The sequence below is a fragment of the Pristiophorus japonicus genome, chromosome 5 (assembly GCF_044704955.1).
Source record: "Pristiophorus japonicus isolate sPriJap1 chromosome 5, sPriJap1.hap1, whole genome shotgun sequence".
NCBI lineage: Eukaryota > Metazoa > Chordata > Chondrichthyes > Pristiophoridae > Pristiophorus > Pristiophorus japonicus.
In genome coordinates this window covers 82,012,322-82,025,214 of record NC_091981.1, presented here as the reverse complement: position 1 = coordinate 82,025,214, position 12,893 = coordinate 82,012,322, and the positions used below count along the sequence as shown (strand labels likewise).

Below are 12,893 nucleotides of genomic sequence, written 5' to 3'. Positions count from 1 at the left end.
TCTGTAGCGTCCAGTCCTACAACCCTCTTTCCGAACTCTCTGTTCCACTGACTCAAGTCATCTGTGCAGTTTCTTCACCCCACCATTGGCAGCTATGCCTTCAGCCACCTAGATCCTACTGTCCGGAATACTCTTTTCCCCCCCCCCCGCCCCCCAACTCCTGCTTTTTCTCCTCCATATCCACAGAAGTCCCTCATTAAAACTCACCTTAGTCACTCCTTTAATATCTCCCTCTGACTTTTTTTTCATAACTCTAAAGCACCATGGGACATTTTTTTTTTACATATATGGTGCTATACAAGTGCAAGTTATGAATTATTATTTCTCTTTCATTGGTAACATAATTTATCTCATTGTTACTATGTGCTACATTGTATGAAAGCATACATTTACCTACTTCTGGTTTAAAAATACGAAGAAGAAATATGAAACAAAAATAGGCTCTTTAGGCTTGCTAATACCAATCTTTTCACAGAGTAATTCAGTTGTTCATGCGCCTTATCTTAGCACACTCCTAGCAAAATTTCAACTAAGCAAAACTTCAGACCACTGTCTAACCTTGCACCCTTCTTCATTAACACTTCCGTTGCATGTCATTTCTATGGCTCCATCAGGCTGCACAGTACATTCCAAGCAACTCTATCTGTTACTGCCCCTATAAATCTCAAACCAGTTTGAATATCTGTCTCCCTACAATATCCAACCCTCAGTAAACAAACATTTTGAGACAGATTTTCGTTTTTTCTATTTCTAGGATACAATCACTTGGACATGGCAAGGACCTGGAGCGTAAGTTGACTTCATTTTTGTTCATTTTTTTTTATTGTTGGCAAATTGTTATTTATTTAGCACATAGTCACTTCTAAAGTTTTTAAATGGAAGATACCATAAATAAATAAGATTAAGGTTTTTATTCAATTCAAAAAGGAGTTTTGGTTTATGGTACATTACAGTTTACATTATATGGTTCTTGAAGGTACACAACAGCGAAGATTTAAGAGTCAGCAGGATTTGGTGGGGATGAAGTTATTGGGTCAGGAACTCACTGGATAATGGGTGAACGCAGGGACAATGTGTACTTTCTTGATGTGGTTAGTGGGGAACCTCCGGATTGAAATGATAGTTTCAGGTGTAGAACTTAAAGGTTCTTGGACAAGACACTAATTAGGCAGCAGTCAGTATGTACGAGCAATAGATCAAGATTTATTCAGCTTGCATCAGCCAAAGTTTAACGAGTTGTCCTCGCAGTCTTAATTCCTGGAACCTCTCAGACACAAGGAGATGTTATCTTTGGTCAGTTTGTTCTTTCCGCAGTCCCTGTGTAAAGCTATTTCTTGAGGTTTTAACCTATTTCTTATCAAAGGTTTGCTTGGCCAGTGTCATATATGGTTTTCAACAAAATCATTCTTTTTAATTGGTTCTAATGGTCAAAAACCCTCGTCACTCACACTAAAGGTATCATCCTGGCCATGCCTGCCCCAGCACATTGGAATTTGTCTTATCTCTCTTGTTCCTAGCTCCAAGCTGTACCAAGGGGCCTCTTTCAAGCTGTCTCATTTTACTGCTTTATATTAACTATCACTCGCGGCATTTGCCTGCTTGTCTGCCTGAGTTCCGTCAAAAGCTGTTTTAACTGCCTTTGAACAGTCTTCACCATTGCCATGTCTGCAGAGAATCATGGGTAAGATTAGCTGGTCATTGACTACTATTGAATCTATACATAATTGATTCCTATCTATTACGAATCTCTAATTCTCAAATATCAGTCCTTCTTACAGTGTACCTTTGACTGAAAAGATGGGGTGAGCTGCATGTCATGGTGTTTGCTCAATTTCATATGCAGCCCATTTATCATTTTCAAAGTGACAGATATCCAGTATTTGCTTTATCCATATGTTCCCTGTAGAGGAGGAGTGAGTTGTGCACATCTTCATACCACTATCTTCATACCACTAGAAGCAATCACTTAACAAGTAATAGGCACGGTGTTGCCCTGCAATTATAATGACTTCAAATAATTTTTTGTTTACTGCAGTGATATATGGCTTAGTTCAAAGTCATGTTACAAATGTGAGTCTTGTGTGATTTTTTTTTTGCACAGCTGTTTTCAAAGTATAAGAACATAAGAAATAGGAACAGGAGTCGGCCATACAGCCCCTCGAGCCTGCCCCACCATTCAATAAGATCATGGCTGATCTGATCATGGACTCAGCTCCACTTCCCCGTCCGCTCCCAATAACCCCTTATCCCCTTATCATTTTAAGAAACTGTCTATTTCTGTCTTAAATTTATTCAATGTCCCAGTTTCCAAAGTTCTCTGAGGCAGCGAATTCCACAGATTTACAACCCTCAGAAGAAATTTCTCCTCATCTCAATTTTAAATGGGCAGCCCCTTATTCTAAGATGATGCTCTCTAATTCTAGTCTCCCCCATCAGTGGAAACATCCGCTCTGCATCCACCTTGTCAAGCCCCCTCATAATCTTATACGTTTCGATAAGATCACCTCTCATTCTTCTGAATTCCAATGAGTCAAGGCCCAACCTACTCAACCTTTCCTCATAAGTCAACCCCCTCATCCCGGAATCAACCTAGTGAACCTTCTCTGAACTGCCTCCAAAGCAAGTATATCCTTTCGTAAATATGGAAACCAAAACTGCATGCAGTTTTCCAGGTGTGGCCTCACCAATACACTGTATAGCTGTAGCCAGACTTCCCTGCTTTTATACTCCATCCCCTTTGCAATAAAAGCCAAGATTCCATTGGCCTTCTTGATCACTTGCTGTACCTGCATACTATCCTTTTGTGTTTCATGCACAAGTACCTCCGGGTCCCGCTGTACTGCAGCATTGCAATCTTTCTCCATTTAAATAATAACTTGTTCTTTGATTTTTTTCTGCCAAAGTGCATGATCTCACACTTTCCAACATTATACTCCATCTGCCAATTTTTTGCCCACTCACTTAGCCTGTCTATGTCCTTTTGCAGATTTTTAGTGTCCTCCTCACACATTGCTTTTCCTCCCATCTTTGTATCGTCAGCAAATTTGGCCACGTTACACTCAGTCCCTTCTTCCAAGTTGTTAATATAGATTGTATAAAACTTAACTGCATTAAACATTTTTGACAAAATGTGCTCTTTTTGCCAAGTAATTCAAAAACACTTCATTGTTTAAAAATATAGGTGACTCATTGCACCTTCTTCCTGAATCATTCAATACAAGTTGTTACCCAGAAAAGAATATCTTGCTTGTTTTTTTGAATCACAAAGTGGAAAAGGTCTGGGCAGACAGAAGAGATGTATAAAGTTATGGAAATTAGAAAGTGATCTGAGAAAGCTCCATTTGTGATAGGTCTTGAGATCTCTGTGTGATGAAGGAGGTGGGTAATGAGGCCATCAGTTTGGAGGGTGAATTTGAGAGAATCAAGCAGGCAATCAGATTAGTGAAGTTAGGGCTCAGGGAGCTAAAATAGGGATTGAAATTGCTGGGATTGATATCACTCAGTGCAGAAACAGAGAGTGGATAGGATGTCGAAATTTTCAGAGAACTCCTGGAGGTTTAAGCACATGAGGAATTTTAAGAAGAGGTGGGGTACGGTGGCAAAAAGGGTGAGGTGCTGAAAAGCTGAGGTGGAACTGTAGAAATAGGATAGGCCAAAGTGGGCTTAGTATTTGGACAGGGTGACATGGTGTGATTGAGTCTTGATGAGGGAGAAAAACTGCCATTAGTGAGCCAAGTCTCAGTAAAGCTTAGGATGGCGACATGCTCCTCTGGAAATTGTACTTGCTATTGAGGGAGGAGACATTTTGGCGGGATGGGGGGGGGGGAAGACACCCGTCGGATGTTGAAAGGGGTGGAGAGTCTTGCAGAAGCTATTGAACTGAGTTGAGGTATGTAGTGGATGATTCCCAAGCTCAAACAGGAAAAAACTGAGTGGAAAAGAGATGTGTTCTGTGGGGGAGAAACAACCGATGGAGTCAAGTTGAGATTTGGGGGAAAAAGGAACTGGAGAAAGAAAAATGGGACAGGAAAGAAGCACAACATAGAAATATAGAAAATAGGTGCAGGAGCAGGCCATTCGGCCCTTCAAGCCTGCACCACCATTCAATATGGTCATGGCTGATCATGCAACTTCAGTACCCCACTCCTGCTTCTCTCCATACCCCCTGATCCCTTTAGCCATAAGGGCCACATCTAACTCCCTTTTGAATATATCCAATGAACTGGACTCAACAACTTTCTGTGGTAGAGAATTCCATAGGTTCACAATTCTCTGGATGAAAAAGTTTCTCCTCATCTCGGTCCTAAATGGCTTACCCCTTATCCTTAGACTGTGACCCCTGGTTCTAGACTTCCCCAACATCGGGAACATTCTTCCTGCATCTAACCTGTCCAAACCCATCAGAAATTTATATACTTCTGAGATCCCCTCTCATTCTTCTAAATTCCAATGAATATAAGCCGAGTCGATCCAGTCTTTCTTCTTATGTCAGTCCTGCCATCCCGGGATTCAGTCTGGTGAACCTTTGCTGCACTCCCTCACTAGCAAGAATGTCCTTCCTCAGATTAGGAGACCAAAACTGCACACAATACTCAAGGTGTGGTCTCACCAAGGCCCTGTAAAACTGCAGCAAGACCTTCCTGCTCCTATACTCAAATCCTCTCGCTATGAAGGCCAACATGCCATTTGCTTTCTTTACTGCCTGCTGTACCTACATGCCTACCTTCAATGATTGATGTACCATGACACCCAGGTCTCGTTGCACCTCCCCTTTTCTTAATCTGCCACCATTCAGATAATCTGCCTTCCTGTTTTGCCACCAAAGTGAATAACCTCATTATACTGCATCTGCCATGCATTTGCCCACTCACCTAACCTGTCCAAGTCACCCTGCAGCCTCTTAGCATCCTCCTCACAGCTCACACTGCCACCCAGCTTAGTGTCATCTGCAAACTTGGAGATATTACACTCAATTCCTTCATCTAAATCATCGATGTATATTGTAAAGAGCTGGGGTCCCAGCATTGAACCTTGCGGCCCCACTAGTCACTGTCTGCCATTCTGAAATGGACCCGTTTATTCCCACTCTTTGTTTCCTGTCTGCCAACCAGTTCTCTATCTACGTCAATACATTACCCCCAATCCCATGTGCCTTAATTTTGCACACTAATCTCTTGTGTGGGACCTTGTCAAAAGCCTTTTGAAAGTCCAAATACACCACATCCATTGGTTCTCCCTTATCCACGCCAATAGTTACATCTTCAAAATTCTAGAAGATTTGTCAAGCATGATTTCCCTTTCATAAATCCATGCTGACTTAGACCGATCCTGTCACTGCTTTCCAAATGCGCTGCTATTACATCTTTAATGATTGGATTCCAGCATTTTCCCCACTACCAATGTCAGGCTAACCAGTCTATAATTCCCTGTATATTCTCTCCCTCCTTTTTTAAAAAGAGGGGTTACATTAGCTACCCTCCAATCCATAGGAACTGGTCCAGCGTCCGTGGAATGTTGGAAAATGACCTCTAATGCATCTACTATTTCTAGGGCCACTTTCTTAAGTACTCTGGGATGCAGACTATCAGGCCCTGGGTCTTATCGGCCTTTAATCCCATCAATTTCTCTAATACCATTTCCTAGCTAATAAGTATCTCCCTCCGTTCCCTCAGTTCCTCCTTCTCGCTAGACGCTTGGTCGCCTAGTATTTTCGGGAGGTTATTTGTGTCTTCCTTAGTGAAGACAGAACCAAAGTATTTGTTCAATTGGTCTGCCATTTCCTTGTTCCCCATTATGAATTCACCTGATTTTGACTGCAAGGGACCTACAGTTGTCTTCACTTTTTTTTTTCTCTTGACATATCGATAGAAGCTTTTGCAGTCAGTTTTTATGTTCCCTGCAAGCTTCCTCTCATACTCTATTTCCCCTTCCTAATTAAAGCCTTAGTCCTCCTCTGCTGAATTCTATATTTCTCCCAGTCTTCAGGTTTTCTGCTTTTTCTGGCCAATTTATATGCCTCTTCCTTGGATTTAACACTATCCCTAATACAACAGAGTTGAGAACAAAGTAGTAGTTGGGGAGCTTGGATCCAGGGTGACAACTATTTTGCATGCACAGGTGGAACTGGAGCTCCTTAAGAATGGCATGGGCAGAGGCTTGGAAGGAAAGTATCTTTTGATTAGGGACTAATGTGGGGAGAACTAGAGGAGAGTTTTTTCTTCTAAAACTCTCAGGAACAAACTAACTAAAACTAATCTCAAGCCCAATATCCGGTAATCATTGTAGCAATTTCAAGAGCTAGTTAAAATATTACATTAAGTTCATGTGTATTCATTGTGGTTTATTTGATAAATCATAACTTTATCATCTGACCGTTTTTGCTCTGAACTAAAACTGAGACATTCCACTTGAAATTAATCTGAAGTGGCGATGATTGCAGTTTTTGGGCCTCAAATCAAAGATCAGAAAATCTAAAGCTTATTCCATATCTCAGTGAGGTTACTCTGATGCCCTCTGAAGTTTGAGTGAAGTACTATCAGTCAAATCAACATTTTGACAGATTTACAGATCATCTTCCAATTGGCAATTATTTGTGCGCATTCATTTTTTTAAGTTGAGGTTCCCAAACTCTTTTTGCTGGGTTCCCCTTCGTAGATTCTTGTCCCATGTGCACCCCCATCTTTCTAGGTTGTATTTTTACATAATCATTGTTAGTGTAGATAAAGTTAGTAACCCCGAAAACCATCAGTTTTGTCGCATTAACTGCTCTAATTCTGCTCCCTTACACTTTTGGGTTTTAATATGGTCCAATCATATCATTAGAACTCCCTGGCTGGGAAATTCCTGGTGACTGCTTACATTTCACTGGTGTAAATTTTCCAAAAGTGCAGCACAAACCGCATTTACCCATGTAAATGGGATTTCCACCACACTTCTGCCGAAGTAATGTCAGTGAAGCACAAGCAGATCGGAGAAGTTTATACTATGTTTACATGGTGTAAGCAGTGTCACTGAAAGGAAAACTGAAGGCCTCTCCTCTCAGGTTGGGGATGTGAATAGTGTGCCGGATAAACATCCCCCTACAGACGGAACTAAAATGGGTCTATGGTTGGGGGTGGGAACAGGGTATAATGAAGGAGGAGGCTTATGCAAATATTAAGGACCCATGAGTTGGAATGCAATTATTAATTTATTTCTCAATTTAAAATGATGCTGAGCATGCAGCAACACAATATCCAAGCAGGGCAAAATAAGCTTTACTTCCCAGTGCTCTGCAACTTTTTGGAAAGTAATTTTTGAGGTCCCCCGAGACAAGTTTTTAAAAGGAGGAACATATTTATTCCGTCTAAAAATCTCGGAGACCCAAGGGCTCATGAGGACTTCAAAACAAAAAAAATGGACGTTACAAGGAACTGCAGAACTTGGGGCAAAGAACTTTTTAAACAGATTTCTGAATCCGAATCAGCAAGGGGTTCTAACTTACTATTTATTATTTATTTATTTATTTATGGCAGCAGGGTCCTCTGGTCTCGTGAGCACTTTGAAAAATAAACTTATCCTGTATAAAAGGTACAGCAGAAAGAAAATATTTTTTTGAACTGAAACACATTTAAACTGAGTATGAAAATACCTGTAAGCTGGAACTGTTCGCAGGAGATGCCTGACTTTCAGCCAGAGCAGTCGGGAATCAGCCGAACAGAGTTGAAGGGCGTGCTACAGCGCCACCAATGGAAATTATACTTATTGCAGGCATTATCTGTTAATGGGCTACAGTTAGCATTCTCTTTACATTCCCTGATACCCTCGCATCCCCCCAGAAGGAGCACGCCCTCCAGTTTGGGAATCTCTGCTCTAGTTCTGACAAGTTCACTGAGCGCAATAAATTCTAACAGTGTTGGAGGGGAAATGCACATTTCAACCTCAAATTGTAAACAGTTAAACATTTAACTGTGTTTGTATTTTATGTGGCATGTCTTGTATCCGATAAATGTGTTATGAATTGCATGATTTAATATTTTCTGGTAACATTACCAGCTGATAATATCATGTATACAATGGAAATTTTACTAACAATCTTGTTTCTCAGGTTAAAAATCCTTTGGCTCACCTTGTGCCAGCTACACAACAATGTGGAAATGGAGGTTAGTTTTATTTTGCCTTTTTTCAGGATTGGAATGTTTACTGTCGTTTTATTAATTGGGTTAGATTTTAAAGATACCAAACTAGAAAAGATTTCAGTCAGATCAGAGCAGCATCTTCTGGAAAAGGATGTTGCGATTTAACAATCTTCCTTATTTGTATATTGAATAGCCTCCTTTAGGATAAGACCTGCCATCTACGGGTACAAAATCATTGAACAAATAGGGAACATCTTATCAGATGTCATGAGAGTCGTGATCTCCCCCACCCCAAGCTTCATAAAATACCAACCACAGATTTATTTATTTCTGTTCCTTTCCAAATAAGAGGAACAATGTTCTTTTGGGGAAAAAAATCACCAAAATTTACAATCCAAATTATGAACATTTGATGCCCTAATCTCAATTCAGTTGAATTTTTATATATGTATACATCTCCAGCAATCATAGACAATTTCATTCAAATTAAAAGGGCTTTGTACTCCCCAACCTAAAATTTTGTACACTGTCAACATTTTTTTCCATGAAGATAAAATGGGTATTACAATCATTGTGATTTCCGAGTTGTGTATATGGGGAAAAAAAACATTTTAACCTTTTGAGAGGGAATATGCTTCACATAACTTAATTAGTTAGAAATCCTGGTGCATAGTTCTATTAAAAAAATGTTTTTTAACTTTGATATAACATTTGGTATAACATTTATTCTTCATTAGAATGTAATAAAATATTGGAAAAGTATATTATGTATCATCTGTTACAAATATCTGTTGGAGGGCACACACACCACACTCAGTAAAACTGAAACTTAGAATATTTTGTACACTGCAAATGTTCCTGTTTTGTTAGAAATAGCCACATTTAAGGCTATCTTTAGTCACTTTAATAATCAGGATCGACTGTAATCCAATCTGATGGGTATATTGTGTTTAATCAGAGTTTAAGATGGCATATAACACATTAGTTAAACAGCAAAAACATACAACCATAAAAAGTAGTTGATACCGATCCAGTCGGACAAACAGCTGGTGCACTTGAGCAGTTCTCTGGCGTGCAGTCTCTTTATTTGTCGAGAGCTTCTTTTGGTAAAGCATGGGATCACTCAGAATGTTTGACCAGCCCAACTTCTGTTTCACTCTCCCCTCACACCATAGAAACATAGAAAATAGGGGCAGGCCGTTCTAGCCTGCACCGCCATTCAATGAGTTCATGGCTGAACATGCAACTTCAGTACCCCATTCCTGCTTTCTCGCCATACCCCTTGATCCCCCTAGTAGTAAGGACTACATCTAACTCCTTTTTGAATATATTTAGTGAATTGGCCTCAACAACTTTCTGTGGTAGAGAATTCCACAGGTTCACCACTCTCTGGGTGAAGAAGTTTCTCCTCATCTCGGTCCTAAATGGCTTACCCCTTATCCTTAGACTGTGACCCCTGGTTCTGTACTTCCCCAACATTGGGAACATTCTTCCTGCATCTAACCTGTCTAAACCCATCAAAATTTTAAACATTTCTATGAGGTCCCCTCTCATTCTTCTGAACTCCAGTGAATACAAGCTCAGTTGATCCAGTCTTTCTTGATAGGTCAGTCCCGCCATCCCGGGAATCAGTCTGGTGAACCTTCGCTGCACTCCCTCAATAGCAAGAATGTCCTTCCTCAGGTTAGGAGACCAAAACTGTACACAATACTCAAGGTGTGGCTTCACCAAGGCCCTGTACAACTGTAGCAACACTCCCTGCCCCTGTACTCAAATCCCCTCGCTATGAAGGCCAACATGCCATTTGCTTTCTTAACCGCCTGCTGTACCTGCATGCCAACCTTCAATGACTGATGTACCATGACACCCAGGTCTCGTTGCACCTCCCCTTTTCCTAATCTGTCACCATTCAGATAATAGTCTGTCTCTCTGTTTTTACCATCAAAATGGATAACCTCACATTTATCCACATTATACTTCATCTGCCATGCATTTGCCCACTCACCTAACCTATCCAAGTCGCTCTGCAGCCTCATAGCATCCTCCTCACAGCTCACACTGCCACCCAACTTAGTGTCATCCGCAAATTTGGAGATACTACATTTAATCCCCTCGTCCAAATCATTAATGTACAATGTAAACAGCTGAGGCCCCAGCACAGAACCTTGCGGTACCCCACTAGACACCGCCTGCCATTCTGAAAAGTACCCATTTACTCCTACTCTTTGCTTCCTGTCTGACAACCAGTTCTCAATCCATGTCAGCACACGACCCCCAATCCCATGTGCTTTAAATTTGCACATTAATCTCTTGTGTGGGACCTTGTCGAAAGCCTTCTGAAAATCCAAATATACCGCATCAACTGATTCTCCCTTGTCCACTCTACTGGAAACATCCTCAAAAAATTCCAGAAGATTTGTCAAGCATGATTTCCCTTTCACAAATCCATGCTGACTTGGACCTATCATGTCACCTCTTTCCAAATGCGCTGCTATGACATCCTTAATAATTGATTCCATCATTTTACCCACTACCGATGTCAGGCTGACCGGTCTATAATTCCCTGTTTTCTCTCTCCCTCCTTTTTTAAAAAGTGGGGTTACATTGGCTACCCTCCACTCGATAGGAACTGATCCAGAGTCAATGGAATGTTGGAAAATGACTGTCAATGCATCCGCTATTTCCAAGGCCACCTCCTTAAGTACTCTGGGATGCAGTCCATCAGGCCCTGCGGATTTATCGACCTTCAATCCCATCAATTTCCCCAACACAATTTCCCGACTAAAAAGGATTTCCCTCAGTTCCTCCTCCTTACTAGACCCTCTGACCCCTTTTATATCCGGAAGGTTGTTAGTGTCCTCCTTAGTGAATACCGAACCAAAGTACTTGTTCAATTGGTCCGCCATTTCTTTGTTCCCCGCTATGACTTCCCCTGATTCTGACTGCAGGGGACCTACGTTTGTCTTTACAAACCTTTTTCTCTTTACATATCTATAGAAACCTTTGCAATCCGTCTTAATGTTCCCTGCAAGCTTCTTCTCGTACTCCATTTTCCCTGCCCTAATCAAACCCTTTGTCCTCCTCTGCTGAGTTCTAAATTTCTCTCAGTCTCCGGGTTCGCTGCTATTTCTGGCCAATTTGTATGCCACTTCCTTGGCTTTAATACTATCTCTGATTTCCCTTGATAGCCACGGTTGAGCCATTTTCCCTTTTTTATTTTTACGCCAGACAGGAATGTACAATTGTTGTAGTTCATCCATGCGGTCTCTAAATGTCTGCCATTGCCCATCCACAGTCAACCCCTTAAGTATCATTCGCCAATCTATCCTAGCCAATTCACGCCTCATACCTTCAAAGTTAGCCTTCTATAAGTTCTGGACCATGGTCTCTGAATTAACTGTTTCATTCTCCATCCTAATACAGAATTCTACCATATTATGGTCACTCTTCTCCAAGGGGCCTCGCACAACGAGATTGCTAATTAATCCTCTCTCATTACACAACACCCAGTCTAAGATGGCCTCCCCCCTAGTTGGTTCCTCGACATATTGGTCTAGAAAACCATCCCTTATGCACTCCAGGAAATCCTCCTCCACCGTATTGCTTCCAGTTTGGTTAGCCCAATCTATGTGCATATTAAAGTCACCCATTATAACTGCTGCACCCTTATTGCATGCACCCCTAATTTCCTGTTTGATGCCCTCCCCAACATCACTACTACTGTTTGGAGGTCTGTACACAACTCCCACTAATATTTTTTTGCCCTTTGGTGTTCTGCAGCTCTACCCATATAGATTCCACATCATCCAAGCTAATGTCCTTCCTAACTATTGCATTAATCTCCTCTTTAACCAGCAATGCTACCCCACCTCCTTTTCCTTTTATTCTATCCTTCCTGAATGTTGAATACCTCTGGATGTTGAGTTCCCAGCCCTGATCATCCTGGAGCCACGTCTCCGTAATCCCAATCACATCATATTTGTTAACATCTATTTGCACAGTTAATTCATCCACCTTATTACGGATACTCCTTGCATTAAGACACAAAGCCTTCAGGCTTGTTTTTTTAACACCCTTTGTCCTTTTAGAATTTTGCTGTACAGTGGCCCTTTTTGTTGTTTGCCTTGGGTTTCTCTGCCCTCCACTTTTCCTCATCTCCTTTCTGTCTTTTGCTTTTATCTCCTTTTTGTTTCCCTCTGTCTCCCTGCATTGGTTCCCATCCCCCTGCCATATTAGTTTAACTCCTCCCCAACAGCACTAGCAAACACTCCCCCTAGGACATTGGTTCCGATCCTGCCCAGGTGCAGACCGTCCAGTTTGTACTGGTCCCACCTCCCCCCGAACCGGTTCCAATGCCCCAGGAATTTGAATCCCTCCCTGCTGCACCACTGCTCAAGCCACGTATTCATTTGCGCTATCCTGCGATTCCTACTCTGACTAGCACGTGGCACTGGTAGCAATCCCGAGATTACTACTTTTGAGGTCCTACTTTTTAATTGAGCTCCTCGCTTCGTAGGACCTCATCCCTTTTTTTAACCTATGTCGTTTGTACCAATGTGCACCACGACAACTGGCTGTTCTCCCTCCCTTTTTAGAATGTCCTGCACCCTCTCCGAGACATCCTTGACCCTTGCACCAGGGAGGCAACATACCATCCTGGAGTCTCGGTTGCGGCCGCAGAAACGCCTATCTATTTCCCCTTACAATTGAATCCCCTATCACTATCGCTCTCCCACTCTTTTTCTTGTCCTCCTGTGCAACAGAGCCAGCCACGGT

At 41.6% G+C, this 12,893-nt stretch overlaps 1 protein-coding gene across 3 annotated transcripts in view; it reads left to right on the top strand.

Moving 5' to 3' along the window:
- LOC139264387 (lysophosphatidylcholine acyltransferase 1-like) overlaps window positions 1-12,893 on the top strand; it is a 312,596-nt gene that overhangs the window by 212,693 nt on the left and 87,010 nt on the right. For all 3 annotated transcript variants that reach the window (XM_070880756.1, XM_070880758.1, XM_070880759.1), the window contains exons 7-8: window positions 755-789; window positions 8,087-8,141. In XM_070880756.1, the coding sequence (XP_070736857.1) occupies window positions 755-789; window positions 8,087-8,141 (90 nt within the window). The remainder of the gene's footprint in view (window positions 1-754; window positions 790-8,086; window positions 8,142-12,893) is intronic.